This window comes from Rhinolophus sinicus, linkage group LG01 (assembly GCF_036562045.2).
Source record: "Rhinolophus sinicus isolate RSC01 linkage group LG01, ASM3656204v1, whole genome shotgun sequence".
NCBI classification, from domain to species: Eukaryota; Metazoa; Chordata; class Mammalia; order Chiroptera; family Rhinolophidae; genus Rhinolophus; species Rhinolophus sinicus.
This window is the reverse complement of record NC_133751.1, coordinates 117,288,013-117,306,257: the sequence shown is the minus strand read 5'-3', so window position 1 is coordinate 117,306,257 and position 18,245 is coordinate 117,288,013. Positions and strand designations below refer to the sequence as shown.

Sequence of the window (18,245 nt, the reverse complement as noted above, 5' to 3'; positions counted from 1 at the left end):
CTCCCGCAAGGGATGGTGGGCAGCGCCCCCTGCAACTAAAAATTGAACACTGCACCTTGAGCTGAGCTGCCGCTGAGCTCCCGGATGGCTCAGTTGGTTGGAGCATGTCCTCTCAACCACAAGGTCAACCACAGGGTTGCCGGTTCGACTCCCGCAAGGGATGGTGGGCAGCGCCCCCTGCAACTAAAAATTGAACACTGCACCTTGAGCTGAGCTGCCGCTGAGCTCCCGGATGGCTCAGTTGGTTGGAGCATGTCCTCTCAACCACAAGGTCAACCACAGGGTTGCCGGTTCGACTCCCGCAAGGGATGGTGGGCTGTGCCCCCTGCAACTAGCAATGGCAACTGGACCTGGAGCTGAGCTGCGCCCTCCACAACTAAGACTGAAAGAACAACAACTTGAAGCTGAACAGAACCCTCCACAACTAAGATTGAAAGGACAACTTGACTTGGGGGGAAAAAAATAAATAAAAATAAAAATAAGGAACAAAAAAAAAACACCAAAAAAAAACACCATGGCAGTCTGCACTGATAAGCTTATCTGAAGCTTACCTGATCTTTTCCCGGAGGGAAAACCAGAGAAACATCCAGATTCACAAAGTTGAGAGGTGGTTCAAAAAGGGAGGCAGTTCTGTTATTCAACAAATACACACTGAACATAGTCTATGTATCAGGTACTATTCTAGAGGTAAAATATGCTTTGTATACACTTAAAGCCAATTGTTTCGCATATTATTATCAAAACATCTAGCCCAGTACCATATTAAAGATTTAACAAATATTGTATGAAAAAAATGTTTGGTGTCAGTTTTTAATGAAATCTGGATTAGCTAATAATAAAGCACATTTCTAGGGAATCAGAAACTTAAAAATAGTTGAGAAGGTGAAAACCTACCATTTTACTTCGAGACACTAAGTCCCACTTGCATACAAATAAACTGTAGAAAATGCTTCTTCGCTGGTCATTGCTTGAATCATGAAATACAATTCCATACTGACAACACTGATACAAAATGGTGGTTATTAATTCATGATAGCTTACCAAAAACTAACATTAGTAAAACAATCATATACACATAAATGAATCTGTATTAATACTTAAACTGCCTTCTCATTTTCCACGTAACTTCCAGTTTCAACTTTCTGCTGTCTTACAGGTTAAAGTGCGCGGTCTAACACAGACAACCTTACAGACAGTCAAGCAAGATTTTATTTTCTTTATTTGATGGTAACAGCAAAGACTGCAGTTTAGTACTTTAACCTGCAGTTAATGGTGACCCTTCCATCCAGGCAGAGTAACTACAGACAGCTATGAGATCTGTAAAGAAAACTAGAAGAGACTGGGACGAAGCGAGCGTGAGCCTGGCTACTGCAAGCTGGTATGGACTCAGCGCGGAGCAAGGCAAAATCTCTGGCTGCTTTCCTTACTGACGTGAACAGTGGGTCTTCAGATAATCTTGTCAACAGTTGCATTCCATTGTATCTGGTTACATACAAAATCAGCCCTCATAATAAAATTACATTTTCCAGAAGTATTGTATGCAATACATTGACAATCACTGATTGCTTTTTCTTCGTCTTTTTTTCCTTGACTGTGTAGGTGTTTCAGTCTCTTTTGTTTCTTCTTTTATGCCAGATAAGGGCTGTTTGAAAACTATTTCATTATCTTTATCATCATCTTTCATTTCGGCCACTTCAGATTTTCTTTTCTCCAAAAATGTTGGTGTACAAACTGGTGTGGGGCCCTGGATTGAACAAATAAAAGATTATAATAAATGTGGGAAGTTATGAGGGATAACCGCCCCCCCCAACCTCCCTTCTATTTTTACAAGTGTGCCATGTTATTTTGGCCCATTTCCATCTTTTGTTGATACAATTGCATGTAATGAAGAGCTTATTAGGTGCCTAATAAACTTCGTATGAAAAGGCACAATTAATTGGAATATAATATGCTCCATTATAAGATATGAGGCAGAAAACTCTAATCTTATATTAATAAAAATAGTGGCCTTGTTTCTCCTTACTGACTCACTTTGCTTAAGAGGTAAAAACTGCAATAAACTCACAATGGTACCTTTTGCTAATAAGATCACTGTATCTGCTAAAGTCACAAGATTCAGTTTGAAATTTTAACAAAGGGACAGTAGCAGAAACTGCTTTTCCTCTTTCAAATTATAATATCTGATTCCCAGAATAGTGAAGACATTTTACCTGGCTATCCACAGTCTTCTCAGGAGTGTTAGGAGCAACTGAAACCTTCTTCTTAGTCGTCTTCTTCTTCTTCTTCTTCTTCTTAAGTAAAGCCTTCAACAAATTTTAAGAGATTTCCCCTCTGTGTATATATACCAGCTATAATAGTCTTGAATATACAGGTAACCCCTGTGTAACACAGTACTTCTGTAACACGGTTTCGTTCTAACACAGTTCAAGAATTGGGGAAACCCTCGTAACAACACGGCATCCTAGAACACAGTTTCACTCTAACAGGGTTTCATTCTAACATGGTTTGAGAATTAGGGAAATCCTCGAACAACACGGAATGTAAAGAGAGCTTTTAAGAGCAAAAAATATCTCAATCAGAATTAGGGAAATCCCCGAACAACACGGAACGTTATAAAAGCTTAGTAGTAATGACGAAGAAAACATTATTTAATACATGTTATTACACTTTTGGCGAAAATTGCTTTAATGAAGAGATTTCTCTTAATTATAAAAATTTAATAGTATGTTCTTTTAATTTTTGGAAACTAACCCCCTTTTTTGTACTAGTTCTTTATTTTGTATAACACGGATTTACATAACATGGCATTTTTAGGACCCTAACAACTGTGTTATATGGGGGTTACCTGTATTTTCTCATTTATCTTTCCCTAATACCTGGCATGTAATATAAAAAAAAGTTTTACCTGGCTTTTTGTAGATTTCTGAAGGTCAGTGTTTGATGCATTGCTTTTTTCCTCTTTATGCAAAATCTTAAGGAAACATAAAGAAGTTATACACTGGAAGTCTCACATAGTTACATTTTTTAAATTCACCATTAGATCCTTACACATATTATCAGGAAATCCTCCCTAAATGACAGAGCATTCCAATTTAAAAAGCAAAACCCACAAATACAGTGAACGATCTTAGGTACAGGGCAAAACCAGAAGAGGGGCCTGAGGAATGGGCAGAAGCCGCAGAGGTTGAACCGAGGCCGAAACCTGGAGCTGGCCTATAGAATCCTGCTTCAGCTCCGAAATGGCTCGCAAGAGGAACAGGGCCCAAGGACTGTGACATCATTTTGACACATACTCTTAAAGACAATGTCTGGGATTTGGGCAAAGAATTAACCACCCAGAACTGGGCCAAAGGAGGGAACTCAGTCTTCTAGTTTCTGGCTAAAGTTAAAAGACCCATAAGCTTGGGAATAGGTGCTATCTCTTACCAACAAATTAGCTTTTTGGAAATAAGCTGACCGGGTTGATGGAAGACCCCCAAACAACCTTAAGATTTAGTCAAGGAAAGAAATATGGTCTTCACCTCTACTAGCCACACCCCAATGACCTACGTTCTTGTTTTGTAGTAAGACACATCTCTCCTTACCGTGAAAGAGAGAGGAAAGATTCAACAAGCAAGGATGTAAGAACTTGATGATAATCTGTGCTCATTTTCATGTGAATAGGCTTGCTATATTTCAACCCTTGCTCATTTAATTCAGAGATGATACTTATTGGTTAAATCTAATATACACTTTAATACTTCAAATTTAAAAGAACACAACAAAATTTTAACTAGAATAGCATAATAAGGATGGTCAATTTATAGTCTTGACGTTTACTGACAACACATAATGAACCAAACATCATTTAATTCTGGTAATGACACCTTTAATAGCAATCCATGAACGAGCATTATGGTTTTTGCTTAAATAGTGTTTAACTTTAGTAACTAAAAACAGATCATGAAAATTTTGCAAATCAGCTAATCTCTTTCTGGAGTTTCCTCTTGTATACAGTGGAGATAATTAGATCTGCTCTGACAAACTTGAAGAACCTACAATACAATGCTTCAGAAATTAAGTCAAACCCTAGTATGTGATGAGCAGTGGGCCAGATATTTTATATATAAAATCATAAATATGTTACAGCTAGTGAGGTACAAAGACCACCCCCAAGAAAAGACAAAAATATATTTTATAAAGGCGTATTTACCAATGAAGGAAAATCATAATCAATTCCTTTCTTAGCTAATCTCTTCCTGAGTAATTTTTCTTTCTTTTTAAATCGTTCCTCCATCCGTAGCTTTTGAAGAAGTGTCCGGTTCTGATTATACCGTTTCACTGCTGGACATGACGGCTTAAATGGAACATGCCACTCTCTAAAAAGTTCCTCATGTACTTTCTCAGGTGGTATAGTATGACCTATATTTGAAAAACAGAAAAAGTTTTCAACCAAGTGGGAGGGCGAGGATTTTAAGGTTAACTTTAGAATTTCCCCAGTGTCATTCTCCATATCATTATCAAGATGATGTGTCTCCCACTTACACGGAGAAGCCTGAAGAATGAAGCAGGTACCCAGAAGAAAGTCATACAGTCAACAATCATTTGACATTCATCCAGGTGACATTCATCACTTACTGTATGCCGTGACGTGTTCTAGAAGCTAGGAATACATAAGTGAACATGACGAGTAGTATAAAGGACTGTCTTAGTGGCATCAAGCCTCTGGAGTTCCTGAAGCTAAGACTTACTTAGACTGTGACCTGCTGAAGCTCTCCCTTTCCAGTGCATATCCTCTGGACTAAGGCAGCTTACTGCTTACCTGCATCTCTCTGCTTCAGGGCCCTTTTTTGGCTGTGGAAGCACACGGGACCCCTGTGAAATGCAAGCCAAAACCCCTGGAATCAACCCTCAACCAATAGTGGACTGGGAGTTGGTAGATAACCCAGTTCCCTTGCCTGTGAGTTGGGATAATTCTGTCTCCCAGTGTTACCCAGCAGGATGGAGACCAGTCGCCTAAGCAATACCTTTATTGACTTCCTTCCCCTGTTTCACTTCTCCACTCCCTACAAGAGTTTTCCTGGGATCAGCTCCAAAATAAACTACTTTCACACACACACACAAAAAAAGTGGCTCATTTAACTCATATCAAAATTCAGAACCCTTCTGTGTTACCTTTCAAAAGTCAGATACAACATGGCATTGATCCTACACGTGCACTCCAGCCCATTTCGTCCTGGAAAGCACCATGTTTTTAATGTGTGAGTGAACCCACGGCCTCAGGAAGGCTACTGGGATTCTTTCACAGCAATAGGAACCGAGATACAGAGATGCTGCTTGGGCAGCCTCATCGCTGCTTGAACAGATGTGTGTGACTTGGGCAGCGGGGACAGTCACACTCCACCACGGGCACAGGGAGGCCAGAAACTTAACTCTGCCTCCCAAGGGCACTGGGATGCAGACACGGATGCTCTGAGATGCAAAGCCAACGGCTCCACTTTCTGTATGATGACCTTCCAATCTGGTGGTTGTCGTTCTCCTCCTCATGGCTTCTCTTGCGTAAGAGCTATGGCCAATGTCACTCAGACTGACTCTGAAATGTGACTCCTTACCTTTCATGCTATCCTATCTAGAACCCTTTAATGGTTTCTCACTGTCCTCAGGATCGATATTCTGAACTGCCAGATTTATAAGTCCTTCAATCACCTGACCTCCCCTCATCTCTTGCTACTTTCCTCACATTCCCGCAGAAGCAAACACTGTTAGTCACCTGTGGTTTTGCATTTGCTGTCCCCTCTTTACTCCCTCCCCCTACACCTGGCTCTTGTACTTCATCTCCAGATTCCAGTCTAAATGACACTTCCTCAGGCAACCCTTCCACGTCCCATCAAGGTGGTTAGCTGCTCTTCCTGCGTACTCTTAAAGTAACTCGTTCCATTTCCATCTCAGCATAAAACAGCTCTCACTCTGGGAGATTAAAATTCTAATTAGAATCGTCTGGAAAATGCACTGGAATCTTTGCACCATCCCCTGAGAGCCGCAGCCCAGAATGAAGTGGGGTGTCCAAGCAGCTACGCCGTCGTCCTTCACACCACAGCCACCCATCAGCAGCAAGCACCCAGGCAACCCTAGCGTAAGAGCACTTACACTTCAAGAGTCTTTCCCCAAAAAGGTAGTTGTTCATTGTTTCAGCAACTATCTTGGCAACATCTTCAGATTCAAACTCCACGAAGGCATAGCCTCTGCTATTTCCAGTCTGCAATTAAAAAATCCATCACAAAAAACAAGAACAAGTAAACTAATGCATCATTAAACTCCGAAAATGCCATTAATTTAAATGTACACTAGCCTCATTACCGAGTAACGTTACAGCACCTTTAACTCCAACTTCAACTCACGTAATGCGGGGAATGTGATGGGAAAAGAAAAGATCCAAAATAGGCTGAACATGCTACTGACTTTGAGGTATTCCTGGGATTTTGATTACATATGGTAAGTGCACTACTATCATTGGAATTTACTCAAGAGCCAACAACACCCCATTGTATAAAGGAAACCGGGTAGGGCCCAACGTCCCTTACTCATCATCGATCTCACTGGTAGTCACATTGTTCATGTATTCATAATACCAGGATATAGTAACACACTTCACAAGGAATGCACGTAATGTAATTCCCATTTTATATGTAAGAACTGAAAAGAAATGAACCCCTCAGTGTCTCCACGCTAATCAACAAAATGTTGCGTTCATTGTCATGTTTACTGGTGACTGGTCATCTAGTTGGGGCATTTCTCTGAAATGCCATCCTGTGTTCCCGACTTCCTTACCACCACAAAAGTGGACTTTCTCACCTATCTCAGTAACAAGGCTATGGGTTCTGGAGGCCTTGCCCAGGTTTGGATCCTGGCTCTGACACGCACTTGGCTAAGTAACATTTAAGCCTCAGTTTTTCATTCTATAAAATGGGGATAAAATAACCACTCTCATAGGGTTGCTATGAAGATATGAAGTGATCCACACTGCTCCACACGACGTCTGTCAAGTACTCAGTAAATGTTACTTCAGGGCGGCAGACTACACCTTCCCCAAATATGCTTTTGGCATAAGGATTGCTTTGAGTTGAAGGCAACTGAAAAGCAGTTATAAGAAAAGCTCTTTGCCCTCCCACTATTTGCCTAAAAGCAGGAACATACATTTACAAAGGTGTCTTCCTTCTTCTACCAGAAACACAAAAGTTGGAGGAATCTACGTAACAAACTTTACTAACTAGACTTTATCATTAGTTTCCCATGTATTTGCCTCCCTAGAAAATCAAAGCCCCTTTCCTCTGTCTTGTCACTTCTCGAAAAATGTATAGTTCCTTTGCAAGGAAGCTACATAGCACGAGTTCTAAGTACCTTTGAGTTATTCATCTCTGAGTGCACCCACGCGTAAACATACTTCTGTCTGCTTGTTAATCTTTTGTCAGCCCAATTTACAGGGTCCCAGCTAGTAGTGTAGTAGAAAAACATTTTTTTCCTCCCTTACAAATCCAATTATTAGTCACAATAACTAGAAATATTTTATAATCTTACATATTTTTGGTTATAGATCAAAATTGGTGATTCTGGAAATAAGAGAGCACTTAAAAGGGCTCATTTCCAGTACCAGCTGTGCCACACTAACTAGCAATTTGGACACGTCCATCACAACTCTGAATCTCAGTTTAGTGAACTGCAACAGAGGATTCTGATAAAAATTTCAAATGTTTGAGACTTTACAATCCCAACTCTGAGAGCGAGGGAAAAAAGGGTGGAATTGAAGAAACTGTGAAATCCAACTTAACGCACCCCACTATAAACTGATATAAACCCTTTGAAAAGTGATTTGAAAATACATACGAGTGTCCAAAAACCAAAAACCAAAACCTTTACCTAGTAATCCCATAAAGCTGGAAATGCCAAGCAAATAATCAAAACTGGGGAACATGGTAACTTTACTATGCAACAATGCTGGAAATGAAAAATTTTAGTGCATTTCCTCAAGAAGCTGGCTTTCTATCACACTACTGGCCTGAATAAAAAAGCCAATGTCACACACACACACACACAAAAATCTTAAGCAAAAAAAGAGCACGGAGACTACTGTGATAGGCTGAAGAGCTATACCAACCAAATGTAATGCGTGCACTTTGATTGGATCCCAGAACGCATAGAGAAAAAAATTAGCTAAAGACATTTGTGAGACAAAAATTAGCTAAAGACATTTGTGAGACATACTGACGATATGTGAAGATGGATAGGACATACTAGACTCTTGTTATGGTTACGTAGGAGAATGTCCTGATTTCTAGTAGATTTAAAATTAACTATTTCGTGTTAAAGTATTACGACTGCTACTTTCTTGAATTTCAACAAAACAAAAAAGTGTGTATGTTTTTATAGCGATGGGGACATGAAACTAAGAAATCAGGATCTTAATAACGGGTGAGTCCAGGTGAGGGGTATTATTTTATACTGTAATTATATTATCCTTTCTACTTCTCTGCAGACTTGAAAAGTTTCAAAATATAAAGCTGAGGGGAAACAATGACTATGTTGCAATATGGAAAAACATTTACGAAACAACATCCAACAAATGGCAGAAAAAAGATTTTAAAAAAGACATTAAGAAAGGGTAAAAGATATGAACAGGCAATGGACAGAAGAGGGAATTCCAATGGCTAACAGACACGCAACCTCACTAAAAATAAGGCAGATACCAAAACCATGACCATTCCACACTAAACAATCCTGAGGGGATGCTATAAAGCAGCATTTCTTAAACTCAGTTTGCCTTGGAGAGGACAATAAAGTCAATTACTAGGTCAGAAAGGTATTTCTAAAAAATTGAACAGAAAGGTTCAGTAGTGTCTCATGTGACTTTTACTTCAGTTATGTTTACACATGCACGTATGTGTGCTGGCTTCTGTTGTACAACTTATTTCTTATTATGGGGTCAAAAGTCTGAAAAATACTATTCTGGAGAAAGTGGCCGCCTACATCTGCACAAAGACTGTTCCTAGCAGCTTCGTCTATAAGAGGGAAAAATTGTAAACACCTAATGTTCAGTAGGAAGGTAAATAAACCAACTTGAGTCTGTTCAAGCCAAGGACACAGCAGTAACAACGATGGACCCAAGTGACACGCGTAAAGCCCAAGTCAGATTGTCGAATGAACGACGATGCAGAATGATAGAATATATAATAAATATAAATTTAAAACAAATAATATTATATAATGTATATTGATACATACAGTAAAAATTTCAAAACATACATTAACAACGAAAAACACTGTATTCATGAACAGTAGTCTCCTGGGATGGGGAGAAGGTGCAGAGGCCTGGCGAAGGCTACAAAAGGGACCTCTAGTCTACCTACAACCGCTTTCTGAAAGAACGAGGATCTGAAGCAAGTGTGAGAGCCAGCTGACATGAGATAAAGGGAAATGGTGGATACCTAAATACTCACTAAATCATTCTCTTATAGACTTCAGGGCATTTGAAATAACTTACCCACATAATAAATAGCTATTACAAACAGGCAAATGGAAAAAAAACAGAGGAACAGAGAAAATATGTTCTTTTGGTTCGGATAAGAAAAATACTACGGCGTTTTAAATTTAAAATCCCCTTTCATGTTGAGATGTTGCTTTGACAAAACTTAATACCTGTGGTTTTATGACAACTGGCAGGTGATGGATACTCTATTCCTTCACACGCCAAATCAAATATAAAATTTAAATTTCACCTGTTATAACTCAAGTGCAAAAATTGTATCAAGAAAAAATACACTCCAACAATGAGAGGACTCTACGGTTACAACCAATTAAGAGTGTATGTATGCGGGAAGGAAATAAAGTGGGCCACTCCTCTATTACTGAAACAAAGCACAGAAACCTTTTTAAATTAGGAGGTAGGGATGATAATAACAATAACACATACACACACTATGTAGAGGGCATTATTCTAAAAGCCTTCCATTCATTACCTTGTTTAATCTTTGATTAGACACTCCTAGGAGACTGGTGCTATTTTACTCGTATTTTACAAATCAGAAAACGAAAGCACGAAGAGGTTATATGATTTGTCCAAGGTCATACAACTAGTAGCCTGTAGAGCCAAGCCTCAAACCAAGGTAGTCTGGCCCCAGTGTCTGTATTCTTAACTATTCACTATACATACCTTTGCTATTATAGAGCTACCTACACCAGTGACTAATAAAAGATGATGTATGAACCTCCTCCTCAAACTGAAGTTCATGTACACCTGACTTAGTAGCCAAGAATAAATAGAATTTATTTACCAAAACTGTCAATTTAATTTGAGGACCTGGGGCAACTACTTTCTTTAATAGTAAAACAAACATTTACAACAATACCGATTTTGTTTTTGTGGTTGTTTCAGGTTCTAAACCTTACCCACCTCCCCGTTTCTGGTGTGAAGTCTGATAAGCAATAACATGTGAACATGCTCTCTAAACTGTCAAGGATGATGTAATTTTGAAAAATAAAACAACCTACTTCAATACAAAAATCTTACCCTTTTACTTCTGGACAGTCTGAATCTCGTAACGGTGCCGAACTGGGAGAAATACGCTCGGATCTGGGTTTCATAAAGTGCTGGAGGTAGGTGGCCCACATAGATTACTCCAGGAGTAAGTGTTTCTTTTCCTTGCTTCTGTTTCTGAAGACATAAAAACCAGGTAAATACTTTAATTAAAAAAATAATAATAAGGGGCCGGCCCAGTGGCTCAGGCGGTTGGAGCTCCACGCTCCTGGCTCTGAGGACTGCCGGTTCGGTTCCCACATGGGCTGGTGGACTCTCAACCACAAGGTTGCCAGTTCAATTCCTTGAGTCCCGTGGGGGATGGTGGGCGGCGCCCCCTGCAACTAAAATTGAGCACGGCACCTTGAGTTGAGCTGCCGCTGGGCTCCCGGATGGCTCAGTTCGTTGGAGTGCGTCCTCTCAACCACAAGGTTGCGGGTTCGACTCCTGCAGGGGATGGTGGGCTGCACCCCCTGCAACTGGAGAGCGGCGACTGGACCTGGAGCTGAGCTGCGCCCTCCACAACTGAGACTAAAGGGACAACAACTTGAAGTTGAACGGCGCCTTCCACAACTAAGATTGAAGGGACAGCAACTTGGCTTGGAGGAAAGGCCTGGAAGTGCACACTGTTCCCCAGTGGAGTCCTGTTCCTTCCCCAATGAAAAACAAAAAATTACATTGCCAACAAAACTTGCAAAACCCCAGCTCTCAGTCCAAGACAACAGATGAAGAACCTACCCTGTGTGTCCACTTACAAGAGCAGTAACCAGAGAATTAACTGCTTAATATCTATCACCCATGAGGACCATGGTCTTCTCAGCCCAACATCCAGCACAATGTAAATGCTCAATAACTATACGTACAATCAATGGCTAAGCAAGTAAATATTCTTTTTGTTTAATTAGGGAATATTGGGAAACTGTGTGTTTTTCCAGCATGTCAAGTCGTTGCTTTTCAATCTAGTTGTGGGGGGCACAGCTCAGCTCCAAGTCAAGTCGTTTTCAATCTAGTTGTGGAGAGCGCAGCTCACTGGCCTATGTGGGACTCAAACTGGCAATCTTGGTGTTACGAGCGCTGCGCTCTAACCACGGAGACATCCAGACACCCACAGGAGGCTCAGCTCCAAGCTCAAGCTGTTGTCTCTCATTGGCCCATGTGGGAATCGAACCAGCGACCTTGGTGTTATGAGCATCATGCTCTAGCCACTGAGCCAACTGGTCACCCCCGCAAGTAAATATTCTAACACATGATTTCAAATCTTCTGGCTGGAGAACTCCATCTAAACGTACCCTGCAATTTTGTACTCAGATCACCGTTGTGGATGAAAAAGGGGCCACATACTAAACTGGACAAGCTCAGGGGAAGCCAGCATGGTGGGCCCTACACACTCAGAGACTGAAATTAACCTCATAGGATGGTCTGAACAAATTCCTAAAAATGGGCCACGGTGGGAAGTCACATCCTTGGCCTGCAGCTTCCTCGACAAAAGTCAGTCTTTACCTTAAGTGAGCCTGTCCACTGTCTTTTTGCATCTCAGATAACGTCATCTTGTAATGTCAGAGTGATCCCCTTTTCCAGGACTCCTCAGGGCACACGCACTGCATCAGAGCAAAGGACCACAGAACCCCTCATTGTTCTCCGAGTACCACCTCTATGTACTGTAAGATGTTAATTATTAACTACCCTGTGCCCACAAATGTAAAAGTATGTGTCGCTCCATTTCACTTTATATCCAATCCCAGAGATTTCCCGCTTTGCTTTTCTCCTGCCCCTTTCACTCCACCACCAATAGAGTTCACATAGCCAGCCTTACCTCTCCTCCTTTGATTCTAATGTATAAAATAAGCTGCAAAACTGCCATTCAATGGCACATTTTCTCAATTCTTTGTTGAGATTTTGCTTTTGGGCACTTGTCATCAGTTTGGCTCAAACTCATTAAAATTCTCTACAGACACAGGTTTACTCACACCCACCCAATAGAACAATTTCCAGACAACTGTTAAGCTTCACAAGGCTGACTAATCTTTCAGTATCTCAATTATCATGCCCTTGCCTCCTGCAACAAGAACTTAGGTGTATTTCATGTTAAAAAGTAAAGCAAATACAACTTGATGCCAGGGGCCCTATTCAGCAAATGGAACTTGGCGAATTCTCTTTTCTAAGAACCCGCAAAGCACCATCACGGCAAACCTCTGAATTCGGGGGCAAAGAGGAAGCGTGACAGCTCTAGTCGAGGGTTAATTTGAGGTAGAGAGGACCATCCCCCCAAACCGGCTCTCTTCCTGCGTCATCCACCTGAGCTCCATAGAAGGACCCTAAGGCCAACACGGCCAAAGCCATCACTTCCCGATCAGCATAAACCTTCCTCGGAGGAGTCTCGGCCTCGAAGCTCGTGAGGTCGGGTGATCCTGGAGGGCGAGGAGCGCCCGGGAAGGAACCGGCACAGGACTGCGCGCGGTCCCAGACACTCCCCAGACTCCTTCTGCCGCCTCTCCTTGCAGTCGGCCCGCGGCAGCCGCTCACCTTGGTTGCGCGCCGGCGAACCTGAGCCACCTCCTTGTGAAACTTGGCATCGTCCTGCGGGTTCAGGGCCAGGAGCGGCTTCGCGGGGCCTGCAAAGACCGCCATGCCGAAACGGTCCAAGCAGAGGCGCTCCACGAGGCAATTCCGGAAGCACCGAGCCCACAGCTCCTCCAAAGCGGAAGTGGAGGCGGGACACGTGAGCGGCGCGACGCGAGGCGGGGCACCGTGCGCAGGGGCGGGGCGGAGCCCCGGAGGGCGGGACGGGCGGGCTCCGGCGCCCCCTGCTGGCAGAGCGCCGCCTGGCCGCGTTCGCACACCTGCCCCCTGCGTAAAATGGCAGACAGTAACTTGTTCGCGCCTGCTTTGGCGGCCCGCTAATTTCAAGGGGCGGTGAGGGTGGTTTAAAAAAATAAACTCCACAACAATACCCGTGACCTTGAGGTCTTGCTAACCATTCTTTAATTCTTCGTCCTTTTTTCACTTACTTGTTCTGTGAGTCCTTACTGTGTATCCCTGTGCTGCTGCCCTTTAGGGAACTTCCAGACTGGAGGGGGGGCTGCATAAAGGAAGTCAGGGTGGCATTGGTGCTACGGAGAGACGTAAGAGCCCCTTCGGGGAGAGGCACACTGGGTGACTAAGGGCCTCCAGGAGCAGAGGTGGAATTTGAGCTGAGACCTGAAGGCTGGAAGGAGAGGCGTGTGAAGGTCGAGAAGCACACGTGCAGGTAGGAGGACAGAGTGTGCAGTGTCCGTGGGGCTGGAAAGAAGGAACTAACCAGTGTGGTTGGAGCTCAGTGAATGAGAGGAGAGAAGGGCTTTGTGGGGACAGAGCCCCAGAAAGTAGTTCACAGGCTCTCGGCCTCACGTGGAGGGGTGCTGGCTCGGGTAGTAGATGGCCGTCAGCTGTAGCCAGTTAGCTGCCAATATGAGGAGAGTAGAGGAGCAGAGTCAAGGAGAGTGGAGGAGAGTCATCGGTCGGTTGTCAGAAAAACGGACAGCAGGTTGCACGTCTGGTGAACCCAGCCTCCAGTGAGACCATAGTTGTATGACTCCCCTACCTATGGCTCCGTGGGTGTTCCTTTTTGGCCTCACCATATCCTGCGTTATGTGGGGAGTGGGACCAGAGACCCCGCAGGCTGCCCCGCACTAAAAATGGCGCAGCGAGCAGGGTCTCCCGCACGACAGGCTTGGTTTTTATTATAAACACAAGGGGATGTGAGGGTTTTAAGCAGGGCTGTGGCTGTTTATCCCTTTCAGATATTACTCTGGTAAGGTTGGAGAGTGGATTCCAGAGGAAGCAGGGAGATGGAGACTACAGGAATCGTCCAGGCAGAGCGGGTCTGGGGGATAGTGGCAGCAGGTGTTCTGGAACCAATGAGGGCGAGTTTGGCTGGTGCCCAGGAATATGTGCAGGAAGAGTGGAGGGAATTCTGTAAGGTAGAGTGGTATGGGAGGGATTGTACAAGGAGGCCCTGCTTCCTCTGCGAGGCACTTGCTTCCCACACCTGCCTTTGCCTCCTTCACCCCAGTCTCCCGCAGCTCAAGTCACCTGTCACCCCTCAGGGCTAGCCTTCTGTGACTCTGTAGCTGAGGTCAGCTCTTTCTAGTAAATGCTGTCTGACAGCTATTTTCATGAACAGGTTGGATTGTTAGGAGAATGTAAGCAGAGAGCAATTTTATTCTTTCTCGGGACGGCTCCTGTTCATGGACTGATTTCTGTTCCTCCCTGGATGAAATCTTGGGGCTGGGGGGTGAACCTCTCCATATATCAGCAAATAAAAGCATTTTCCAAGTGGTCAGAATCTAACATCAAATGTCTCCTCTCCGGCAGCTCAGACCTGTCTCAGGTGAGAAACTCTCAAGGTGATTGCAGTTGGCATTGTTCTTCTTGGCTCCACCTTCTCCTCTCCACCCCAGTTTCTGTTTTTGTCCTCTGTGGGGTTGGTAATTTGTAATGGCAGCCCTAGAAAACTAATATGGTTACTATGATCAGTGCAGCCTGAAATGGTTTTCTGAGGAAAACGCTGGTCCGATGCCTGTCTTGGCATGTTGGGGCTGGAGGAACTCCTGGATGTTCACAGAGGAGGCTAGGCAGCCTCTCCTTGTCCTTCACCAGACCTCAGACGCCAACCCTTAATGGGGACAAACCGTCTGACCCTCAGATCCTCACTGCAGCCCGGACCGGACCTGCCTTTGTTTTTACCCTTCTGCACCTTGGTCACTCTCAGTTAACAATGACTTCCAGTGACTTCTGCTGTGGTGCTGCTGGGTAATATCTCATTCTGCTTTGCTTCACTGCCCAGGGTCTGAGGGTCACTCTGGGACCTGGGCAGGTGGTTACAGGAGTTTATGTGGCATCCTGGTCAGAGCATCCAGAAACCTATAAGCCCCTGGCCATATGTCTGGGGGAAATCCTCCCCCTCGCTGGGCCTCAGGTTTCTCATCCATAAAGAAGAGTCTGGGTGAGACATTTGTTCAGGTCCCCTGGGGGAGTTTGCACTCTTTAGTTTCAGCAACATGACTAATGATCAGACTAGCAGTTGGCCTTCCTCATGCCCATGTGACAGGCTAGTGCTGCGTGTGTTTGTCCTTCCTTTTCTTCCTCCTTTTCCCTTCTTTCATTCTTTCCTTCCTTCTCTCCTTCCCTTCCTCCCTTCCTTGCTTCCGTTTTGACATGTAGAGGTGGGAGACTACTGACACCTAGGGTGGGACAGTTCTTCAGTAAGCTGGACTGTCCTGTGTGTACTACTTTGGCACTCGTCCCCCAGCACTCAACCCCCAGTCATTGTAATAACGAAAATGCCTGCAGGCACTAACTTCCACACACTCCCAAGTGAACTGTTGAGTGTGCTCACTACTCTTTCCTTTCCCTTTCTCCCCCAATGACCTCCCATGCTACCCCTCTGATGGCATGTCATTTCTGTGGTTCCATCATCACCACCTATAGGTTAGAGCACCTGCTGGAGGCCCAGCATGGTGAGGGCTGGTGGCTGGGATACGAGGTGGGGTGGGCGGCAGCGCTGGGCAAGCAGCAGGTGAGGCAGGGTGTGCTGAATGTCTGAGCCGGGCCTGAGGAGGAGAGGGATCTGTGTGGGGGGCCTGAGCGCTGGCAGGAGAAGGGACACAGATGAGCACTGGGAAGGGCTGCGGTGCTCAGCCGTGTCCACCGAACCCCTCCCCTGTTCTCCTCCCTTCTTACCACGCTGCTTGGTCCTGGTGGGCCATCCAATGTGCTGCCCCTGATAGGGGGCCAAGCTATTGGAGTCAGCCTGCTTGGCTCTGCTTAGAGGAAATATTTAACAATTATAAATGGGGGCAGGGACATGGAGAGGGAAAGTAAGATTTTCATACCTCACTTGAACTGGTAAAATGATGATACCAGTAGACAGTGATAAGTTATGTATACATAATGCAATACTTAGAACAACCACAAAAACAGCTATGTAAAGAGATACATTAAAAACACTATAATTTCCAGTCAAGATGGCAGAGTAGGTAAATGCTGTGCTTGCATCCTGTCATGACAACATCATAATTACAAGTAAATTATAGAACAACCATCATTGAGAATCTCCTGAAGACTAGCTGAACAGCAGTCCTATAACAAAGAACATACAGAATGAGCCACCTCGAGACTGGTAGGATGGGTGGAGATGCGGAACAGGCTGGTCCCAACTCACGGGTGGCAGTTAAAATCCAGGATGGATATCTCGGCTGCAGAGGTCCTCCCGGAGGAGTGAGGGGTGCCAGCCCCACACCCGGAACCCCAGCCCAGGGTTCCAGTGCCAGGAAGAGAAGTCCCCACAACTTCTGGCTGTGAAAACCAGTGGAGTTTGTGACTGGGTGAGATGGAGGGCTGCTGGAGTCCCAGACATTCCTCTTAAAGGGCCCACACACAGACTTAATTGCTGATGGACTCACTCACTCTGAGCTCCAGCTCTGGGGCAGTAGCTCAAAAATCACCAGTGATATATGTGGAGGAACTGAGTTTTCTGCCTTCAGGGCAAGGGCTGGAGGGGAACCTTTCTGATGGACAGAAGTGCTGGCAAAATCCATCGTTTCTTTCTTGAGCCCTCTCCCCTCCCCCTCCCATGTGCAGACGCAGGTAGCCACCATATCTGTGTCTCCATCAACCAAGCTAACACCATTAATCTGCCCGCCCCACTCCATGATTCCTTGAGACCCTGCCCCACCTAACTTGCTGGCCCACCCAACTGGCCCACCCAGTGGCTCTTCCATAAAAATGACCTTTCTCGGCTCATGATTTGGACTTTCTGAAAATCTCTCAAAGGTTCACATCTAGCCTTGGCATGTCGCATGTGTCTTGCTAAGCAGCCCCAAGCTGGGTACTAGTAGAAGCCGGCTTTGGTTCTCAGCTTAGCCTCTTTCAGGCACCTCCATACTCAATGCAGGTTGAAGACTTCTGTGGATTGCTTTGTGTCTCATGGCAGGTGACCCCAGGGAGTGCCCAGGCAGTGGCTGAAATTGGCCTGCGGCAGGAGCCCTCCCAGGAGGCCCCAGGGCCGGCACGCCTGGTGGCCAGCTTCACCTCAGACCATTCCAGAGCACCACCAGGCCGCCTCCACAGACAACACACTCAAGTGGCAGACTGGGCAGGTACTAGAGCCCTGCTAAAGTGAATTTTTCTCTGTAGAGCTAGCTCCTGCAAACAGCTCCTCTACTGTAGTCATGGCCAGTTGTTACAATCAATCAGCCAGATTGTAAGTCCCTCCCATTGATGTGCAAATAGCAACCACAACTCAATTACAACAGGAGGGCACACACGACCCACACTAGGGACACACCTGCAGCACCCAGCTCAGGTGACCAGGGAGATTGCACCACTGGTCCCTATGGGACACCTACTACATAAGACCACTGTACTAGGACCAGGAGACATGGCAGCTCTACTTAATACATAGAAGCAAACACAGGGAAGCAGCCAAGATGGGGAAACAAATATGTCCTAAATGAAAGAACAGAACAAAGCTCCCCAAAAAGAGAACTAAACAAAGTGAAGACAAGCAATCTACCAGATACAGAGTTTAAAACACTGGTTATAAGGATGCTCAATGATCTCAGTGAGAACTTCAACAAAGAGATAGCAAGCATAAAAACGGACATAGAAACAATTGGAACTATCAGTGTAGGTGTTGGAAAAATGGATAATCTAATGG

The 18,245-nt window shown here is 44.5% G+C and overlaps 1 protein-coding gene across 1 annotated transcript; it reads right to left on the bottom strand.

The window, feature by feature from the left end:
• Positions 1–1,201: 1,201 nt before the first annotated feature.
• On the bottom strand, positions 1,202–13,253 carry NIFK (nucleolar protein interacting with the FHA domain of MKI67). The gene is made up of 7 exons (XM_019749091.2): positions 13,070–13,253; positions 10,541–10,684; positions 6,127–6,235; positions 4,193–4,401; positions 2,906–2,971; positions 2,211–2,303; positions 1,202–1,744 (listed from the first exon to the last, which is right to left on the bottom strand). The coding sequence occupies exons 1-7, from the start codon at positions 13,172–13,174 to the stop codon at positions 1,556–1,558; spliced, it is 915 nt and encodes a 304-aa protein (XP_019604650.2). The 5' UTR covers positions 13,175–13,253; the 3' UTR covers positions 1,202–1,555.
• Positions 13,254–18,245: the final 4,992 nt, after the last annotated feature.

Coding starts and splice junctions, on each gene's coding strand:
- NIFK (XM_019749091.2), bottom strand. CDS start 13,174: ATGGCGGTCTTTGCAGGCCCCGCGAAGCCGCTCCTGGCCCTGAACCCG. Junction 6,236..10,540: donor GACTGTCCAGAAGTAAAAGG/GTAAGATTTTTG, acceptor TTTTAATTGCAG/ACTGGAAATAGCAGAGGCTA. Junction 1,745..2,210: donor AGAAGACTGTGGATAGCCAG/GTAAAATGTCTT, acceptor TGTTCAATCCAG/GGCCCCACACCAGTTTGTAC.